The 21169-nt window shown below is 38.4% G+C and overlaps 1 protein-coding gene across 3 annotated transcripts in view; it reads left to right on the top strand.

The window, feature by feature from the left end:
• Window positions 1-21169, top strand: part of ACVR1 (activin A receptor type 1) — a 146091-nt gene that overhangs the window by 102094 nt on the left and 22828 nt on the right. For all 3 annotated transcript variants that reach the window (XM_049773122.1, XM_049773120.1, XM_049773121.1), the window contains 4 exons: window positions 6355-6618; window positions 8879-9090; window positions 11144-11243; window positions 15955-16101. In XM_049773122.1, coding sequence (XP_049629079.1) covers window positions 6387-6618; window positions 8879-9090; window positions 11144-11243; window positions 15955-16101 — 691 coding nt within the window. In that variant the 5' untranslated portion in view covers window positions 6355-6386. The remainder of the gene's footprint in view (window positions 1-6354; window positions 6619-8878; window positions 9091-11143; window positions 11244-15954; window positions 16102-21169) is intronic.

The raw sequence follows: 21169 nt of genomic DNA, 5'->3' as shown, positions 1-21169 counted from the left end.
CTCTATTGTAAAGCCCTAGTAGGTGAACAGATGTGATGCTATGGTGAGCTTGTCAAAGAAGAAGTGGTGTGCACAGACTTGTTGGCTGGATGACTAAGCCTCGCCTTAAGATCTCTGCTGACATTTAAAGACTTTATAGGCTCAGTCTGCTCTGAAAACCAGCATCATGTCTCTTCTCACCTCTAAATCCTTTCTGTGAAGAGAAAATTCATTCCGAAGCAAATATTCATCAGACATATACCCCTGCCAAGTACTGAGGTAGTTGTTGGGTATATAGTGGTGAACAAAAGAGGCTCAGTTCCTGCCCTTATGGCCCACATAGTCTAGAAGAAAGAGTGAGCATCCTGCAGTCACTATTCAGATGCATAGATGTGAGTGCTGATGGGTGCTTCTACTTTAATTGAGTGTATGAATGAACCTTCTTTGAGGAGATCCCTGTAAGTGAGATCTAGGGGAAGATAGGTACTAACAAGGTGAAGAGAACTTGTTGACAGGGAGAGAGGTAAGCATTGCATGTGGGAGGAATTCCACACCTCAAGATCCTGAGATCCTAAAGGAGGAAGAAGCTTTCCAAGAACCGAGTTAATTGGTATAAAAAGGTGAAGCTGAAGAGGCAGGCAGAGAGATCTTTTATTTGTTGAGTTAGGGAACACATGGAGGACAAACAGTGGGAGTAGAGTTTTAAGTCTTGGAGGGAGGGATGGAGAGAGAGAGACAGAGACAGAGACAGAGAGACAGAGAGAGACAGAGAGAGAGAATCATAAATGATCTCATCAGAATACGTCTCTTCTCTTAAGTCCTAAAATATTTTTTCTTTGGCTCTACAACATTACAGACTATTAATTTCTCTACTCAAGGGGAAAATTTTTATTTGGGTTTCTCAAATGAGAGCATTGAAACATGTGTTATCTTTTTTCCCTGAGTATATAACCTGCCTTCTTGTCAGACCACCAAATGCCCTTCTCTCCATATTTTGGACAGACCATTGTGTTTCTGTCTTAGGAGCAGGCTTACTGGCAATGATACCTGGCATTGCAAAAATCCTTCTTAAGCTTTGTTTAATGCCAGAGATCTCACATGCTTTCAGATTCTGGAGAAGTGCCAAACTGTATTCAGAGATTAGAAGATGATGTCTGTAAGCCTAATCCAAGCTGCCGTTTCAGATGAATGAATTGTTTATGCTGCTGAAAAATGTCCAGGGTCACTTGGGGTTCACTTTTCAGCCTACAGAGTTTGGAACTATTGGACTTTGAGAATATCAGTCAGATAACCACTTTGTTATTTGTACCACTTTGAGGAGAGTTTGTAAGAAATTTAGCCATTCCTTCTATTCATCCCTGAAATATAGCAGCAGACTGGTTTACTCTTAGCTTTTCTGATTTGTCTTTGGTATCTAAGACTTTAGTGGGAAATTTGGTTTGACACCATTTAGAACGATGACCTGTGTTAGTATCCTGCAGTCCATGACTGGGCAGGTCATTTAGCTTACGGCTAAATCCTTAGTGTTGTGCCTACATCTCTCCAGTCCCATGATAAACACACTTATTGTCAGGCACAAGATTATCCCAAACTATGGGTAATCTGAAAAATCCTGTGATGCTCTTTGCTCTGCCTCTGCAGTCTAAGATTAAGCTGTGAGAGTAGGTGAGTCCAGATGGTATGCAAGTAATACCCAGAATAAGAACCTTTGAAAAGATTTGGCTGTAGTGAAATCCTGGGATTCCAAGCCTGTGCCTCTGGTGTGTGCAGCCTGCCCCGGATCTTCCCAGGCAGTGTCAAGAACTTTCTCTTGCTGCCAACCAGACTCCCAGGCTGTGAATGTGTTCACAGGGCCTGGTTCTGGTGATACAAAGGGCACATGGTGCCAGCCACAACACTGAGTAATGCTGGGAGGTGCCTTTTAGAACAAACAATGTGGGTGAGCTCTGCAGAGAGGGAATACCTCTGGCTTGACATTTACATCACTGAATTATTTAAATGAATGTCAATTAGGTAGAAGAGACTTGCCTTTTCTGCCAGGGTACTTCCTGGTTATTTGCACAGACAAGTGTAAAATACTTGGTGTCAGATAGGATGCTTCCTGTCTAGTCTGTGAAAATGAGTCACAGAATGTGCTTATCCTTTCCCTGCCTTTCCTTGATGTGCTGTATTTATTTCAGGGGCTGAGAGATTAGATGTTCACAGTACCTCACCTGGGACCTTAAAAGGGATTTGTGATCACTTGTCTCAGCCCCCCACCTCTCATGTCTGTGCTAAGCAAATTAACAAGGACCTATAGTCAAGGTTATTTTTAAGTTTTAAGCAGACTCAAGCAGAATCTTAAGATCTGAGCAGAATCTTGGGCATTTGGAGCGACCCATTAGAATTGAGAGTATTAGATATGTATGTGTTGTTACCTTAATTTTAAGCTTTGTGAAATTAGTAATACTAATTCAGAGAGTTCTTGCTCCCTTTTTTTTGTTTTTGCTTGTTATTTTGGGGCTACACCTGGCAGTGCTTAGGGTAACTCCTGGCTGTACTGCTGGCTGTGCTTGGGGGACCATATATGATGCCAGGGATTAAACCCAGGTTGACTGTGGGCAAGGCAAACCCCTACTGCTATATATACTATTGCTTTGATATTGTATTTTGGCATCTCTTTGACTAATTTGTTCTGCTAGATGAAGTTCTTCAAAGAGAATTTAATTTGTGTATGTTTTTAGTGAATATAAATTTTTGTTCCAGTGTGCATGTGGGTAGATATGGCCATTGATATTGTGTTAGGAATTCACGATTTCACTTTTATTTGGTCACATTTGAAAAAATAGGTAGGGGCCGGAGCGTGGCACAAGAGGTAAGGCGTCTGTCTACCTTGCCCACATTAGCCTTGGACCGACTGCGGTTTGACACTCCCCACCCCCCACGTCCCATATGGTCCCCAAATCAGGAGCAATTTTTGAGTGCATAGCCAGGCGTAACCCTTGAGCATCATTGGGTGTAGCCCAAAAACAAAAAAGAAAAAATATATGGTTCTTTACTGACTAGTTATATGGTAATGTACAAAGTAAGATGTTAATAAGCAGAGGAGTAGGAAGAGAAGTTGGTAAAGGTTTTATACTGTTCCTGCTCTCTACTTAGATTGAGCTCGTTGGTCCTCCATGTCAAGACTAAATGAGTTATTTCTGTTTATTAACAGTTTTCTTTTTTCTCTACTCTTTTTTTCTTTTTCAAACCTCAGTGTGGAGGGGAGGATCTTCAAACCATGGTTTTTGAAATCTTACTGAAAGTATTTCCAACTTAAAGAGAGTCAGAGACAAGATAATTGTCAGTACGCAACTCTACAGGCAAGATATAAAAAACTGTGAATAGCTTTTAATAAATGAATGGATCTCTTTAATTTAGCCTACAGTACCACAGGGTAATGATCTGATTAATGATGTATACCCCATAAACTTGTGTATACTACATAGTTGGGTATAGTTGTTGGATTTTACTAAACACATTATACATTTACTTGAGGATGCTCACTTCTATCAAACTTCTTTCCTTTTAGAGTCCAAGCATCATTAAAGCAATTTCTATGGCTTGTCAAACATCAGACCTCTAGGAAAGGCAGCATCATTTTTTTTTTTGCAATTGTGAATCTAGGACTTAATTTGGAGTCAAAAATTAAAAAATTAGATCATAGTTTACTGAGAGTACATTAGAGAAATTATTACTTACTTAAAAATCCGACATTAGAAATAAAAGAACTTCGAAATGTCATTAATTCTTTGTTACCCAGGTCAGCTATTTTTAGAGGCTCTAGGATTGAGTTCTCCATAGTTTGGAGTTACTCATTTAATATTGTTATAGTGGATTGCAGATACAGAGTTGATTATTTCATGGTCTTCAATCCTTGGTTAGGCTATGAAGAACTATTGTCATTTTACTCTAATGTCCCGAGTAAATTCTTCCCAAGAGTAAACTCCCCATCTCCATCTCTGTATCAATAAATAGATATGGAATGAATTGGATATATGTCTGTGGATATGTTGACTTAAAGGTATTTAAGGTTTTAGAATTAATTTTTTTGTGTTCCAATTTTAAAGAACTTATAATACTGCAGTTTGAAAATATAGTCTTTTAAATTCTCTGCTTTAGATCAGGAACACATTCGTATGACACCATTGACTCTTTCCTTGACCCCGCCCATCCACTTTCTCCAATGAATCATCACCTGTTGGTAGCATAGTTGGCAACTCTCAGCCCAGGTTTTTGCCATTCAAGAGTACAAGCATGTCTAGACTCCTTAGAAATATTATCTTTCAACTTGCTTTTGGCAAGTATAAGCCTTTTGCTGGATTATGTCAACAGACATAGATGTTTCATACAAATAGATTGGTACTAGAATTTCTCTAGGCAGGGAAAATCAGGACTATCTTTTGGCTCATTAAAATTTTTGCTCATTAAAAAGTGTCTGAAGGCTCTTGATTCTCTGGGGTGAGACTGGTGACATACATACAGTGTCAGTGGCTATTTTGGATTTTCTGCTTTCAGGCATGTCTTTGCTCTTGGATGAGCCCCTTGTGGTTTTCAAAAGAACTAGCAAGTCAATTATAAATAGAAAGCTTCTGTCTGTGTGTCTGCGTGCACTTACTCTGTGGGACGAAGCTCCCACATTACAGTGGGCAGTGAACTATTTTTCACTTCTTTGAAGAGGGAAGAAGAAAGATTAAGAACACCTTTTTTTCTTTTTTTTGACATAACCCACATCTCTACACACACCCACACAAATCTGAGTAAATGAACTTGACATTTTCAAAGACCTTACCTTAAGGTCTCCTCTTGAATGCACAGTTACCCGACCTGCTATTTTAAGAAAGCTGCAGCTCTGTCTCACAGATAGATATTGCACAGCGGGTTCAATGGTTGTCAGGTAGCCCTTCTGTGCCGTGCGCAGGAGCTCTGGAAGCTGGATTTCCTCGTGTGGACAGTGCTTCCTTGAAAGGGGGCTCAGCTAACTTAATCACTGGTCTCTAGGACTTGGTTGTTTACATTCCACCTTCTCTTTCCTTCCTTGCTCTGGAACCAGCAAGCCTGAACTAATTCTAACAAGGAGGGGAATAGAGTGATATGAAACTGTAAATGAATGTTTTCAGCACGAGGCAATTAGCAAATCTGATAAGGTGTGCTTCACTAATGATATATTTCTGCGTTTTTTTCTTTTTTCATTCCACCCTCCACTCACCAGGTGTGGGGTACTCCTTGGGTTCCACCTGTTACCTTATTGTTGAAACATTGTTCAGATTTCTTTTTAAAAGAAAATTTTCTTGTGACCTCATCCTTAGTAATTATGACATTTTTTTCCGACCAGTCAAATGTGTGAAAAAGTAGCTATGAGTTTCCATTATAATCAATGTAAAAAATGTCAATGATGCTATTACCGCAGTTATTTGGTATGAAAATGGTTGAAGATGAGACTCATTGCAGACCATTTAGCTGTGTGTGCATGTGTGCGCCTCTAGCTTTGAGTTTGATCTCTCTCCCCCCCAAAAAAAAAATAATCAAGTGAACAACAACATAAAAAAGACTATGGGAAAGGTTATTCTGGACTAATGATATTGAGACTATGAATTTTTAATTCAGGAGTAGTCATCTTTATTCTTAGTAGATGAGTGAATTTCTGAAGCAGCAGGTAATGCCAACAACACTATTAGGCCTTGTGTTGTTGTTTGATGGAAGTTTGTAGAGAACTAACAGAAAAATGTATTAATGTCTTGTGTATTTTTGTTTGTTTTGGGGCCACACTTGGCAGTGCTCAGGGGTTACTCTTGGCTCTGCATTCAGAAATTACTCTTGTCAGGCTCAGGGGGACTATAGGGGATGTCGAGGTTTAAACCTGGGTTGGCTATGCATAAGGCAAATGCCCTACCCACTGTGCTCTTGTTCTCGCCTCTGGCTGCTGTATTTGTATCTTTATTATTACTATTTTGAAAAACATAAAATAGAGATGATGTACTTCATGTTCTAGTAAAACATTTTGTTTTGATGCAAAACATTGGAATTAATGTGAATCCATTAATCAAAAGGTAATATGAAAACTACAGTAAAGTTCATTTTCAGAAACCTCTGGACAGATGTTTATTCTAGTATGACATGAGTACACAATTTATATATAAAATACATGAAAAATATAGAGAGTTGTGTTAATTATTTGGTGGTTAGTCAAGTGACGAAAATGGGATAAGAAAGCATTCTGGTTGTTGATACTGCATAGCCCTGTTTTCTGTTCAGTTAATATAATGATCTTAGAGAAACAATTTTCCTCAATGGAGCTAAAATCTATCCAGTGATCTTTTTTCCCTTCTTCTTTTTCTTCTTCTCCTTTTCCAGATGAGAAGCCCAAAGCAAACCCCAAGCTTTACATGTGTGTGTGTGAAGGCCTGTCTTGTGGGAACGAGGACCACTGTGAAGGCCAGCAGTGCTTTTCCTCCCTGAGCATAAATGATGGTTTCCATGTCTACCAGAAAGGCTGCTTCCAGGTCTATGAGCAGGGGAAGATGACCTGTAAGACACCGCCGTCACCTGGCCAAGCTGTGGAGTGCTGCCAAGGAGACTGGTGTAACAGGAACATCACAGCCCAGCTGCCCTCTAAAGGTTCTCATGGATTTTTCTATTTCTAGATCAAGAGTCTTGTTAGTATTGATACGCTGTGGGTAAATTGGCACAAGGCTTTCTTTCTACTCTTTCAGGCACAGACAATAGGTGACAAGGAAGAGAGAGCTAGGTGAAGGAGGGGAAGAAGATACAGACTTTTGGAATCTGAAAGAGAAATGGACATAGTTTAAAAAAAAAATCAAACAAAATGATGCCCACTCAGGGTGGCCTGGCTGACCTGTCCTCTGAGCAGTCAGGATTAGATGGAGCCCTGATGTCATTACTCATTCTGTGATGTGTGTAGGGAGGAAAATGGAACATAAGGCACTGTGCCCAGTGGGATGCCTTTCCTTTGAAGAAGAAAAGCAAGAAAGACTCCCTAGCATCTTTCCCTATTTCTGAATCTCAGGAGACTAGTAAAATTTACAGGCAGATAAGATTTCACATGAACACTTCTGTTTATATCCAATACTCTCTGAACTTTATCCAGTATGGATTCTCAAGGATATGAAAATCAGTCCTCTCAGATTTTCCCCCCTAACTTGCCCTCTCAAAGACCTAATAAATATTAGCATACTAGAGTAAAAGCCAAATATGATCTTGTAATGTATAGTTTATTTATTTATTTTTAATACTGGGCCTTCCAAGTAGTGCTCAGGAGCTCCAGGAGGCCCCCCTGTGATTGATTCTGAGCCAGAAACTGGCCATTGGTTCAAGGTGAGTGCCAAGTTGCAGCACTATTTGAGCTCAGCCGTGCCAGGAATCATCCTGTGGAATCTTAAGGTGCCAGAGATCAAACTGTGGCAGTTTTTTTGCAAGGCAAGTGCCTTATCCTTGTACTATCTCTCTGGCCTTCTATTTCTAGTAAGCACAATTACAATTAATTTTGCAATCACAAAAGTTAAGTAATAACTCAAAAAAAAAAAAACAAAAACGGAACAAAGAGATGACTAGAAATATCCACTGTCAAGCCAGCAAGGGAGAGAAAAAAATGAAAACAAACAAAAATACTGACCATGAAGTCAAGTTTCAGCAGTTTTTGAAGTGATGTTGAAGCTCTTAAGGCATATACAGAAGATTATATTCTGATCAGTAGAGATAATTGTATAATAAATTAAGAGTTTTAATAAGTTAAGAGTTTAATAAAAAAAAAAAAGCTCATGTATTTAACTCCTTGCATGGCATTGATAGCTTTATTCAAATTTATGTTAAATTGAAGAAACGTTTGCATTCTCGGAATATATATCCATTATATAAAAAGATATTTACAGAGCACTTTTAGATTCTGAGTTGTTGTTGAAAATTTATTTTATTTACTTAAACAATCATAATTTAATTAGGGACGTACAATATTTAACTTTTTATTTTGTTATGTCATTAATTTTACCCTTTGTGCAAATGATATGTGCTATGCTAAATCATTATTTACATGCTAAATCATTATTTTTATTAGAATTTAAAGGCTGCACAAAGAAGATAAAAGATTTACAAAGGTTTATTGGATAGCTGAAAGGGTATCCTTGCATGGCAAAGTATAAGGCATTTGTGGGAAAGAACAAGTTGGAAACCTAGTGTGATAAAGTGCCTGAAATTTAGAAATGCTTATTTGGGAATCTTTCACAAAAGGATCTTAACTTGATTTAACTGATTAGCAGGAGGAAAAATAGCATTAATATTAAGTATATGCACAAATGTTTGAAAAATAACATTGTCTAAATGAGAGAGCAAAGGAGCAAATCATGGAATGAATGTTTCCAGTATGTTGATGAACACTGAATATGTGGACATGTGGACAAGAAGAAACAAAAGAAGGAACAGAATTCATGTGACAAGATCAATTAGAACTTTGCAATAAGTACCCAGTTGGGCTTTAGCTTGGATGGGATTTTCTTAGGTAGAAAGTACAGCATGTAATATCTATCTGTGAGGGCTTGGTGAAAAAAAATTTGTATAGTTAAAATTTATGACAATATAAGTAATATCAGAGGTTGTAAAATACTTTGTATTTTAATAGCACTTTCATATACACATGCATGAATACTGTTGGTTGTCCATAAAAAATATATTTATTTTCGAACTTCACTTGTTTCTAAGTGAAGAAATGATTAAAATGACAGTGACATCAGCCAGTTGTTAGGATGTATTTTGATTTTAAAACACTTTGTGACTTTGAGACATTTGAGTACATATGAGTATTGGTTATCTTAAAGAATTAAGAGTGATCCTTACAGTCAATTATCCTTTTCTCCCCGTTCTCCAGGGAAATCTTTTCCTGGCACCCAGAATTTCCACTTGGAGGTTGGCCTCATCATTTTGTCTGTAGTCTTCGCTGTGTGTCTTCTAGCTTGTCTACTAGGAGTCGCTCTCCGAAAATTTAAAAGGCGCAACCAGGAACGCCTCAATCCCAGAGATGTGGAGTACGGGACCATTGAAGGACTCATCACCACAAATGTTGGAGACAGCACTTTAGCAGTGAGTTTGTGACCCCAGAGAATCCCAAGCAGAACATTGGTAACTGAAGATGCTTTCTTATTTTAAGCGCCAGTGCTAACCTGCGTCAATAACTACCTGGTGACTGTGACGTGCACTCAGACCACCAGTGGCTTACCCCCCAAGGAAGTTTATACAGCTTATACTGTGTTGTCTCTCTTAAGAGAGAGCATTCATTTTAGAAAAACGGTTATGTTGAATGGGGGAGGGATTTGCTAGTTTTTTTTCTTGGCGGTTTAAGGAAAAGGTGTATGGAGAAGGGTTGCCTATAATTTGGGCTTAGAGCTTATGGTATTCTGTAATTCTAATTTTAGCAACAAAAGTGCCTTTTAAATAAAAGCGCCTTTTACTTAATATTAGAAATCAATTTCTTTTCTAGACATTTTCAACACCCTGTAATTAAAGGCTTTAAAACTTGACATCCAAAAAAGCAGCTGTTCAATTTTTCATGCTCTGGTGCTGCCCCCTGGTGGAGTGCAGTTATTAGGTTAAGCCAGTGCACCTCATGGGGAGTTTAGATTTTTGTAGTAGACAGCTAAGAAAGTAAAGCAAACAAAACACCAAATCTAGGTGATATTAATTTTAGAAATATTTTTAACCTATTAAAATATATAGTGTTTAAATATATAATCATAAACTATTAGCAAAATAGTTTGCTTTGCTTTGCCGTAAACTAAGCTTAAAAAACCTGGTGTGTACTTTATACTTAAAATTTATATCAGTCTAATTTGGGTGCAGTTCATTTTGTTAGTGTTTGAATGAACCTAAGTGTAGCTGAGGATTAGGACCCATCATTATATTTAGACATTGTAAATTACTCTTGTGCACATGATAAAGTGACACTTTCTTGTATGGGGAAATATATAAGTGCTCATTTTAAAGTAAAAACCTTTAACTTTAAGTGAGAGAAGAATGTTTACCATGGAAAGTGCCAAAGGGAAAAGTTGAAAAATTTTCAAGGGATACTATACTGGATCTGATGCTTCTCTGAAAGAAAAGAAGAGCATCTTAGACAAGTACTGGATACAGACACAGCCAAATTGAGGCTCTATTCGTGACATAATCTGATGAAATGAGAGATAATCAAGATGAGAAAGAACTTTCTAATGTGATTCAATAGCTTTTCATGCCATGATTCTTGATCATTCCATCTTGCATTCAATCTTGTTCTAGAAAACAAGCTTAAAAGTACCTGGTAGTTCTGGGGCCGGAGTGGTGGTGTAGCAGTAGGGCATTTGCCTTGTGCGTGTTTGATCCCCCGGTATCCCACATGGTCCCCCAAGCCAGGAGCAATTTCTGAGCACAGAGCCAGGAATAACCCCTGAGTGTCACTGGGTGTGACCCAAAAATAAGCCCCCCCCCCATAAAAACCAATACCTGGTAGTTCCACAATTAATCCTGCCCTGAAATTCTCTTTTGCCTTAGTAGTCTTTGTAGCTCATGTACTACTTTTAGACCCAACTACAGCAACTGTTAACATTTAAAACATTTGTTGCAGACAGGGAAATAACTTTTTTCCTTCCTCTGACCAAGTGTACATTTATACATATGTACATATGTGTATTCATACATATAATTGTGCATGTTGGTGTTAGAAATGCTTTTTTAGTTCTCTTTTGCCCCTAATAGATTGTGATACCGCAGGACTAAGAAAAGAGGATAATATAAGGCCAATCCATTAAATAAAAGGTAGAGAAATCCACTTTTTTGTTAGATATGCACTTGGAAATTTATTTCAAGTCTCAAGACTAAATGAGTTCAGTTAATAGCATGAACATGTGAGGCAAAGTTTTAGCTAAGTAAGAATTTTTAAATAGATTAGTCAGAATCTTCAGAACTGCAAGCTTAACTAGTTACCATGGGCAATGATAGGAATATCTTGTGTAAATTACTATTTAAATAGCTTCTGTAATCTTGAGAGAGGAAAAGAGAGTATGTCATGATAGAGGGATGTGGCAAACAACTATGTTTAAAGCAAGTTACTAGCCTTTGGAAGCAGGTTCTTAATAGATTTTCTTCTTATTTTACACTGTAGGATTTATTGGATCATTCATGTACATCAGGAAGTGGTTCTGGTCTTCCTTTTCTGGTACAAAGAACAGTGGCACGTCAGATTACCCTGTTGGAGTGTGTCGGTAAATCTGTTTTTTTCTTTCTTCACCAGTGATTTGAGACTCATTGCTTACTGTGGTTTTTGAAGTGGGGTGTAACTTGGATAATCAGCCTCTTCTTTGTGAATTCTTTTTTTTTTTAATTAAATAATTTTTATTTTGACCAAAATGGATTACAAATCATTCACAGTAGTATTTTAGGTACATAGTGACATTGAATCAGGGGCAGTCCCACCACCAATGTTGTCCTCCCTCCACCCCTGTTCCTAGCATGCATTCCATATCCCCCGCCTCACACCTCCAGGGGGGTTGCTGCTAGTATAAGTGGTCCCCTTTGTGTGTAGCTTGTTGTAGATTGGGTTTCGATTCGTTGTAGTTGGCTTTGGATTTGGTGTTTAAGTCTGATCGTTTTTTTATTCTACTCAATGTTCATATACCTGTTTGGTTTTGGTACCCTCCATTATTCCCCCCTCAATTTGTGAGGCAGAACACGATGGTTCAATTTATGTGGTTCTGTTTGGAGGGAAGAAAAAAGAAAGAAAAAGGGGAGGGCAAAAATCAAACAAGCAAGAAACGGGAGGAGTCCTTCTAGAGGCTATAAATATCAATTTAAGAGAAGGGAAAAGGAAGAAAAACATAAAAAAATATATAAAAAAAATCAAACTAAAGAACCCGATAAACACCACAGAATTCTTATGGAACTTTAGGAGATGTAGGATAGCCATGTGGCATACTTTTATCTGTTCTCTGTGTCTTACATTAGAGCACCTGGCCTTGCTAAAGTTCTAGTTACTAGAATCTTACTACTAGTTTTGTATGGAAAAGACTAGTCAAGGGACAGCAATAGCACAGTGGGTAGGGCATTTACTTTCCATGCAGCTGCACAGGTTCAGTCCCAGTCATCCCATATGGCCTTCCAAGCCTGCTGTGAGTGATTTCTTAATACAAAGCCAGGAATAACCCCTGAGCACCACTGGGTGTAGCCCCCAAACAAAACAAGACAAAAAAGAAAAGCCTAGTCAAAAGCTTTCAGTTGAAAGTAATGATGGGAATGCTTGAAAAATGAATTGATAAGTTTACTCCTGATATAAAAATATTTCACGATCTGAAGTAGTTTTTTAGAGAACACACTTGTTTATTATGATTCTGTAATTCCTCTCAGTTTTCCCCTTCCTATGAGTAATGTAACAAATTTCACCAAACCTGTTTTTAAGTGCTTTATTTAAAGACGAGCCATATTTCTCCATAGAACATACTTATATATAGAGGTATAATCATAACATATGTATAATTTTACTTTTAAACTCACATTAAACTCATGAGTCACTAAAAATTTAAAAGTTAATATTGTTTTTTAAAGTATTGTTTAGCTGTCTATTGAATCATAGTTTTAAAACTATAACTTGAAAAAGTTTTTGTACATTGTTTTAACTGCTGGAAATAATTTGCTGGGAATTGGGGTGTCTGGACCAAAGTTTGTGATATGCTTTAAATAATTTTGATTGTGACCAAAGTGAATTATGAATCTTTCACAGTAATATTTAAGGTGCATGACAATGAGCCTTAATGACAACTTAGTGACAATGAATCAGGGCCATTCCCACCACCAGTACTGTCCTCCCTTCACCCTTGTTCCCAGCATGCATCCCATATCTTCATCATTTGCCCACCAGACTACTAGTGTAACTTTCCTCTTGTGTATAGCTTGTTGTAGATTGGCTATCTATTCTGTTGTTGTTGACTTGGGTTTGATGTTTGAGTCTGATCATTTTTTTATTTCTACTCAATGTTCATATGACTGTTTGGTCCTGGCACCCTCCATTTTCTCCCCCTCTCAATTCATGAGGCAAAACTAGATGATTCAAATTATGTGGTTCTCTAGGGAAAAAAAGAAAAAAAACAACAACAAAATCCCCCAAAACTGGGAGGTGCTATCCATCTAGAGGTGCTTTTTTTTTTTTTTATTTTAGTGATTGATTTCATAGATTGCTGGATTGCTCTCTAGGAAGATGGCATATATATATATACAGATAGATATAGTTTTGTATATATAATATATATAGCTATCTATATTACATATGTAATTGGTATTTTTTTATTTGGATTATAGAAATGCATAGGGGTTAAGGCACTTGCCATGTATACAACTGACCCCACTTTAGTTCCTAGCACCACAAATGATTTCCTGAATACTGGCAGGAGTGAGCATGCCTGGTGTGGCTAAGCCCCATCCTCTCTTCCAATTTTTGTTCATTTCTTTTGTTTGGGGCCAGATCTGTCATTGCTCAGGGATTACTTCTGGCTCTGTATTCAGGAATTAGAACTGGTAGCCCTGGAGGGACCATATGGAATGCCTTGTTTCTCTCACCTTTCTGAATTTACCATTCACTGTGCACCATTCACAATGCAGCTCTAGACCTCCAGTCATCAGAGATTCGTCCCATTCATCCCATTGGTCTTCAAAGCAAAAGAGATACTTCACTTATAAAATGCTATTAGTGAAAAGCTATTATTATTTCATAAGCAAAAATTAAAAAAAATACATGCTATTGTATAGACATTTTCAGCCCATTTTTCAAATAATGTTAGTTCACTTGTAGCATTTTTTTTTCTTTGCTTACTGCAGAGGACATAAATAAAAGTAGGACCTTCAGTTAAAGTAGTACTTTTCAAATAGTTTTTTTTTTTTATATTCATGTGGTACAGTCCTGAATAAAAGTATGATAATTTGCTTTGATAGTAAATTATTCTACGTTTACCACGGTAGGAAGTTGAGTTAGATCTTTCACTTCCAGATGATCAGCAAGCCCTGAAATTTCAGATACCTTTGGGATCTCCTGTGTCTGGGCTTCCATAGCCAGGACATTGGGGGGCAGTTTTGCTTCCTTTTTGAGGGACTTTCTTGCAAAAGGTCACATTTGTAGGAAGTATTTGAAAATACAAAAAGCAGGGCCGGGCGGTGGCGCTGGAGGTAAGGTGCCTGCCTTGCCTGCGCTAGCCTTGGATGGACCGCGGTTCGATCCCCCGGTGTCCCATATGGTCCCCCAAGCCAGGAGCAACTTCTGAGCACATAGCCAGGAGTAACCCCTGAGCGTTACCGGGTGTGGCCCAAAAACCAAAAAAAAAAAAAAAAAAAAAAAGAAAATACAAAAAGCTTTAAAAACCATTAAAGTGGTTTATTTTAAAATTCTAAATAAAGACATTATTTGACAAGTTTGTAGTAATATCAGCAGTTTCTGGGATATTTCCTGGACTATTTCTCACCTTTCCTAAAGAGACTGTGAGGACAATAAATCAAGAGATAATGTTGCCAAAGGCAAGAAAAGATTAGAATACTTCAACCTACTGATTTTGTAGATAGCAGTATTCTATTTATCTTAGCATTAATGTTTGTTTAGGGCTACACATATTGAGCAATTAATATGAAAATGAACCCTGCACTATAGAGTATTTTTATGATCCGGCAGTGCCCATAATGACCACTTGCTGACCACACTTGACATTCTTTAGGATTTGTCATATGATTTAAAAAATAGGGACTTTGTTTATTGAAATAGGATTTAGATTGAGCAGCTTTGATTATACTTCAGGTGAGTCACCTGCTCAGACATGCCTCATTGCTCTGTGTTTGGGTTCTCAGTGGCTTAGTTTTTTTTTAAGCAAAAAGCTGTGTTCCTATAGATGCAGATGGTACTCGCAGCTGCTTATTACAATCCATGATTCCCAGCAGCCACTTGCCTTGACAGAAAGCCTGCTGCCCAGCAAGTTGTAGCTCCTGCTGCATTGTTATCTAGGTGCCTCATATGTCTTTACCCTTAATTATACCCATGTTGATCCCCATAGTCTGGTGGTAATTACCTCCTCTTCCCAACTTCCCTGATCACCCCTTCCTATAATTAAAGCGAATAATGGAAGAAGGGGCATGCAGTTGACAAGCTGGCAGTGGTGTTGTTGCAATAGAAGGGGGTATGTACCCAAGCAGACCAGAACACAATTTGAATCAGCAGTCTTAAAATGTCATTTCCAAGTGACTTTTCCCATGTAGCCCCTTTGTGGCATTGCATGAACTAACCAGCAGACACCCGTGACTATCTGGGATTCATTGGTAAAGACTTTGTAATGTTCCCTTTGAAATAGTTCTTGCACTGTTCAGTCTCTTGTGGGACCTGGCAGTGGGTGCTTGTTCACCTATATTCCTCCCAAAAGGGTGATTTTGTTGTTTGTATGGTTTTTGTGTAAGTCCTATTGAACACACATCTCCTTCTTTATGGGCTGCTTTGTGAAATATCTCAATACATATGTAAGTTCACAAATTGGACTCAGAGAAATGCATATGTTCACCTAGTATGGAGGATCCAGTATTTATGAACTAAATACTGCTATTTAGTTTAGGTACATGTACTTTTTGTTGTTGTTTTGGTTTTTGGTATACTGAAATCTAATAACTTGTTCAGTTGTCTAAGTTTTACTCCTGTGCTTTCAGAAATCAGATGGGTTTTTATCTTTCTTAAGAAAGGGTAATCTTTCTTAATAAGGGTAAAATTTTAAATTAGCAACTAATGTAAACAAATACCGAAGTGGGTATCTTTATCCTTACAGGGTGGATGGGAGGGTCTGGTTTCCCCCTTAATTTTGACTCTTTACAGTGGAAAGATGGTGGTAACTTGTGTTCCTGAACACAATTTTTAGATTAGTCAATGTGTATGAGTAGTCACCTCTATGTTGATTTCCACAGGGAAAGGCCGGTATGGTGAGGTGTGGAGGGGCAGCTGGCAAGGGGAGAATGTTGCTGTGAAGATCTTCTCATCTCGAGATGAGAAGTCATGGTTCAGGGAAACAGAACTTTACAACACTGTGATGCTGAGGCATGAAAACATTTTAGGTAAGTATGAAGATAGCTCCTCGTGAACAGCACAATCCTGTTTCTCTCCTTTGATTGGGTGTCTGCAATTGGGTCAGTGCCTCCTGGAAAGTGGTATGAAGATCAGCATCACCTGTATTGTCTCATTTTCTCTTGATATAAGTTTCTTGTTTAAGTCTGCAAATAAACTAAACAGAAAAGTCTGTATGTGATGAGAAGGTAGTCATTACTGCTAATTCTTAGCCTGTAGGTCTTTATTTAAACAGCAGAAATTTGCCCCATATTGTTCACTTCCAGGCTTTCTCAGGCGTTCTACTTACCTCACCCTTTTTTGAATATTTATTACTTGAATCAAATTAAGATCTTTGGACGATTTCCTAGAGATTCACAGCTCCCAGGGACATCATAATTAAATGCACATTCCCTCAAACGAGGCATAGTTTTCAAGCCCAGATTTTCAGAGGGTTTTAAATTGTATAAAATTTAGCGCACATTTGGAAACCGAACTTAGAAATGTTTGTGAAATATGTGAAATGTGACTACAAAAGTATAAAGGGTAAGAATAGACCTTGTGCCCACTGACTTCTCTATTTTTGAAAATTTCCCCCAATGAGTTCATACTAATGCATACATGCTGAACACAGCCCTGTTTCCTCAAGAATGGCTGGAAAGCTTATAGGGAATTTGGAGTGTTGTTTACATCCTGGCTGTTGGATTAAGTTAGCTTTATAGGTAGGCTGTGTGTGGCTACAAATTATTTCTATCAGTTCTCCCTATTTCAGCAAGTAGTAGTTTGACACTTGTCCAAAGCTTTGCTTTAACAGTATGGCAGCATCTTCCATCTCAGAATTATTTCTGTTTCTAATGTTTTCTTCCCTTTTTTAATGCCTGGGATCCCAGCCATGTTTTAACCCACTTTGTGTTTCTACTATTGGTCTCCTCTATCCAAACTTTTTTTTTTTCTACATTGTGTTGTTATTGTCCATTGGGAAGTAGAGAAACTTCTGCTCATAGTGTTCATGATGTCTCTACATTGCCTGCAACATTTATGGCTGCTGAGCCTCTCATGACAGAGGCCTTTTATCGGGTTCCAAGGAACCTTTCATTCTTCTTCTATATGTGTCCACTCAAAAGTGCCATTCCTTAAATTGCCATAAAGATTCTAATCTGTACCCTTGTTTTATATGTTTATATATATATTTTCTGTTTGTTTTGACTTTGTACCATACTCAGCAATGTTCAGGGTGTACTCTTCACTTGTTACTTGAGGGGGGTCCATTTATGGTAGTACTCAGGGGACCATGTAGTATTGGAGATCAAACTTGAGCCTTCCACATGCAAAGCATGTACACTAGCTATCTTCAACTATCTTGCTGGCTCTGCTCATCTTGTTTGTTCCTGTTTACCTGCTTTTTGAATATCACCCTCCATCATCCCTTCCTCTGAAGACAACCATGCCATACTTATTTTCTGTACAGTTTTTCATTTATTCTTCGCCTTGACCCTAAGAGAGGTAGGTACTCTTATTTTCCCAGTTTTAATTGATGAGATAACAGAGTAGGGGCACAGGTTAAGACCACCCAGCAGGTAATAGTAGTAAATAGTGGAATTGAAATTTATGCCAGGCCAACTACTGCTTAACTATAGTTCTGGGTCCTTTACTGTAGTCATAAATATTAGAATATAGAGGTAATAGGGCCGGTGAGGTGGCGCTAGAGGTAAGGTGTCTGCCTGGCAAGCGCTAGCCAAGGATCAGGACTGCAGTTTGATCCCCTGGCGTCCCATATGGTCCCCCCAAGCCAGGGGCAATTTCTGAGCACTTAGCCAGGAGTAACCCCTGAGCATCAAACAGGTGTGGCCCAAAAAACCAAAAAAAAAAAAAAAAAAAAAGATAGAATATAGAGGTGCTTATGAGCCTGTTGTCAGACTTGCCCTTGAATATCAGTTTTTCCTCTGACACAAGAACAGACAGGTTCAGCAAAAGAGAAAGCATTGGTTGTGTTGAAGTGCACGAACGTTAAGAAGTTTGTGAGGGATATGGGGAGGGCTGAGAGATAATAGATAGGGTTTATTTATTTATCCCTACATGCTTGGCTAGCTTCAGGTCCCTGATTTGATATCCGGCATCACTGTGTGTAGCTGTGGTGACCTCTAACACTTCTGGGGAATCCCCCAAAACTAAAAACACAATCCTTTCACAAAATAAACCCTAAATCCCAAACAAACACCAAAAAGGAAACATGGTGATTCCTGACAGTACTGAGGAGGCCCCAAATGACAACAGCAACAACAAAAATCCCCAAACAAAAAAGGAAGCATGTGAAATCTGAGTCTCACCTAAGGAAGGGTGTGTTCTGGCATCCACTCTCATACTTAGTTCTTGTATCCCTGCTTTTGAGGAAAATGACCAATAGAGGACATGTCAAGTAGCACGTGGAAACCATTCCTTATCTTTTGCATTCACACCAATATTGTGGAATGCTGTACTCTCCACCTATAAATACTTTACAGTATGATCAGGTGATCGTGAATTGCAAAGCGTCCTCTATTTCTTCTTACTTAAATATATGCTGAAATTTAAATTTCAAGGCATTTTGGTCCCTTTTCATAATACTGTTCAATGATGGACCTTACTCTACATTGTCCTTTTAAGTAAGAAAGCACCTAGAAATGTACTACCCTTTTTTGGTTTTACTTTTTTCCCTACTTTCTCAATTTTCAAGATGTTGAAACTTGGATGTTGTTTGATCATTTTTTTTTCTTTCAAAAGAGCATGTTATATTTTGACTTTTCAGACAATCACCCCCCACTCTTCTTAAAATACAGAATTAAATCACATACATATGCAATACCTATCATGTGTAGATAATATTATATATCTACCTATAAAACCCAGGGCCCTCATTATTAACACTTTTTTAAAACTACTTAAATAGTATCCTTAAAATGAGATTTCAGCCCACCTTCTAATTTGTGTAGTGTTGATGTTTATATTCCTTAGTACTATGGAGCTTTGTGGTATGGAGGCGTAACATTTATCTGATAATTTGGAAATTGATTTCTCTCTTTGGCACTTTCAGAAGTTCTCTGTGTGAATTTCACCTGAAGTTCTATGTCTCTGAGCCTTCGTTTCCATATTGTTAACAAGAGGCAGTTCAGTTAATGCAAGAGTTTCATTCCAGTCTTATTATCTGGAAAAAATTTATGTAACACAGAACTCACCTTTTAATCCAAGTAGGTGTTTAGCTCACTCAGTGAGGTGAAATGTACTATTTTTATGTAGCTGTCACTACCATTCCATTTTCAGATCTGTTTCATTCATGTTCTAGGCTGCCCATGGACTTAGGAGGTAGCTCGATAGAAATCTTTTCCTATGTGCCTGGCCCCCAGCACTTCCAGGCCTAAGCATAGGTGCCTGTAAATTACTGTAAGAGCAAGACTGTCAATCCTGCACTTCTGGTCCAACTAGCCCCTTGACTCCAGGGCCCGAGAGTATTGCCAAGGAGAAAAAAAGTAGAAGCAAACAAAATGAAGCTGCCTAACTGTATAATTAATCCCAACTTCTCAAGGCCAGCAGGAAGTAGAGAAGATGGCCCAAACACCCCCTGTGTGCTGGGCCTCACTTTGCATGTAATAGTTCTTTTGTTCTCTTTTGCAAATGTAAAAATCAAAGTAGTGATTATACATGACCTGAGAGAGATCACTCGGGATTGTGGCCCCAGTGAGGGATCCCAGCAGTTGGCTCTGGGTTTTGATGCACCCAGTATGATGCCAAGTGTGCTGCCCTGTGGGTGGCCTCACTCCACAGCTCTTAGGGATGTACAGGTCCTCGAGAGCCATCATTGAGCTGCTCACCGGGATATGATGAATCTCACTTAGGATTTGGGTTTTATTTTTGCTCCTGAGGAAGTTCGGAAAATGACTTGGGTTAGGTAGGGACTTGAGTCTGATGATTTTCTCTGTTGATGACTCATCTGGTTGCTGTGCCAGGGTTTTAACTTACTGGCACCTCTACACAAAGTTCAAACATCCCTTCAGAATGTCCCAGGGTTTAAGTGCAAGTGCCACTTAATAATTTACATTGAGGAGAGAAGGTTTTATTTTCTTTCTGTATGTTTAAAAGTTATTTTTTCCTGAGGATCTTCAAAGTGAATTTTGACTTCTGCAGTTGAACATTACACATGATTAACAGGTTGGACAGAATTCTTCTATAAGACTGAAGGGACCTCTCAGAAATTGAGAATAAATATGTGCTTATATACTTAAGTATTGGGTAGAGATATCAGGTTATGCAAATTTATTTTGAGAGGGTGCTATTATTGGAGTATTTATTTTTTTTAGAAACTTACTAAAGTTGCATTTGATTGGGTTTAAATGAGAATAAAACCATTTTATTGAGTAAAATTAACCGATGCCCAATACACATTTTGTTTCTTATAGCCACACGTGGAACCCAGGGGAAACAGCTCAGAGGCAGACTGGAGGAGGAATGTGACTTTAGGAAATAGATCTGAATGGCAGAGAGGAAAGGGATACAGGTAGAGGAATACTATTCAGTTCATAGATGTTCCTCAAGGAACATGTTCTGTGCTGAGTAGAAGTCAGCTTATATGTGGGCTATCCAGAAGGAAAAGGAAAAATATGGTTTCTAGAGTTTGGAACTTATGACCACTGCTGACTATGAGGTTAATGATCTAGCCACTACTTCCTTTGTGTAGTGCAGTGAGGGAACTGCATGTGCATGTACAGTATGATACACATAGTAAAGACACAGTCAACCTTAGCTGCTCTGTGCTTGTGGACGGTGGCAAATATAGAGGATTCCCTTTTATTCCAGAGCCTTCCTATGCAGGATGAAGTGTAACAAGACAGCTGATACCCATCTTAGAGTTAGTAACATCTGAGTGACCCTTGGCATCTCCTAATAGTAATGTAATATATTTTAAAAAGATTATAATGAGAGGTCAAAGAGATAGTACACCAGATAGGGCACTTGTCTTGTACACAGCTGACCTAGGTTTGATCCCTGGCACCTTGTTTGGTACTCCTTGCCTCAACAGGCGGGATCTCTTAGTGCAAAGCTGAGAAT

Source organism: Suncus etruscus, chromosome 5 (assembly GCF_024139225.1).
Source record: "Suncus etruscus isolate mSunEtr1 chromosome 5, mSunEtr1.pri.cur, whole genome shotgun sequence".
Taxonomy (NCBI): Eukaryota; Metazoa; Chordata; class Mammalia; order Eulipotyphla; family Soricidae; genus Suncus; species Suncus etruscus.
This window is presented reverse-complemented; position numbering and strand designations above follow the sequence as displayed.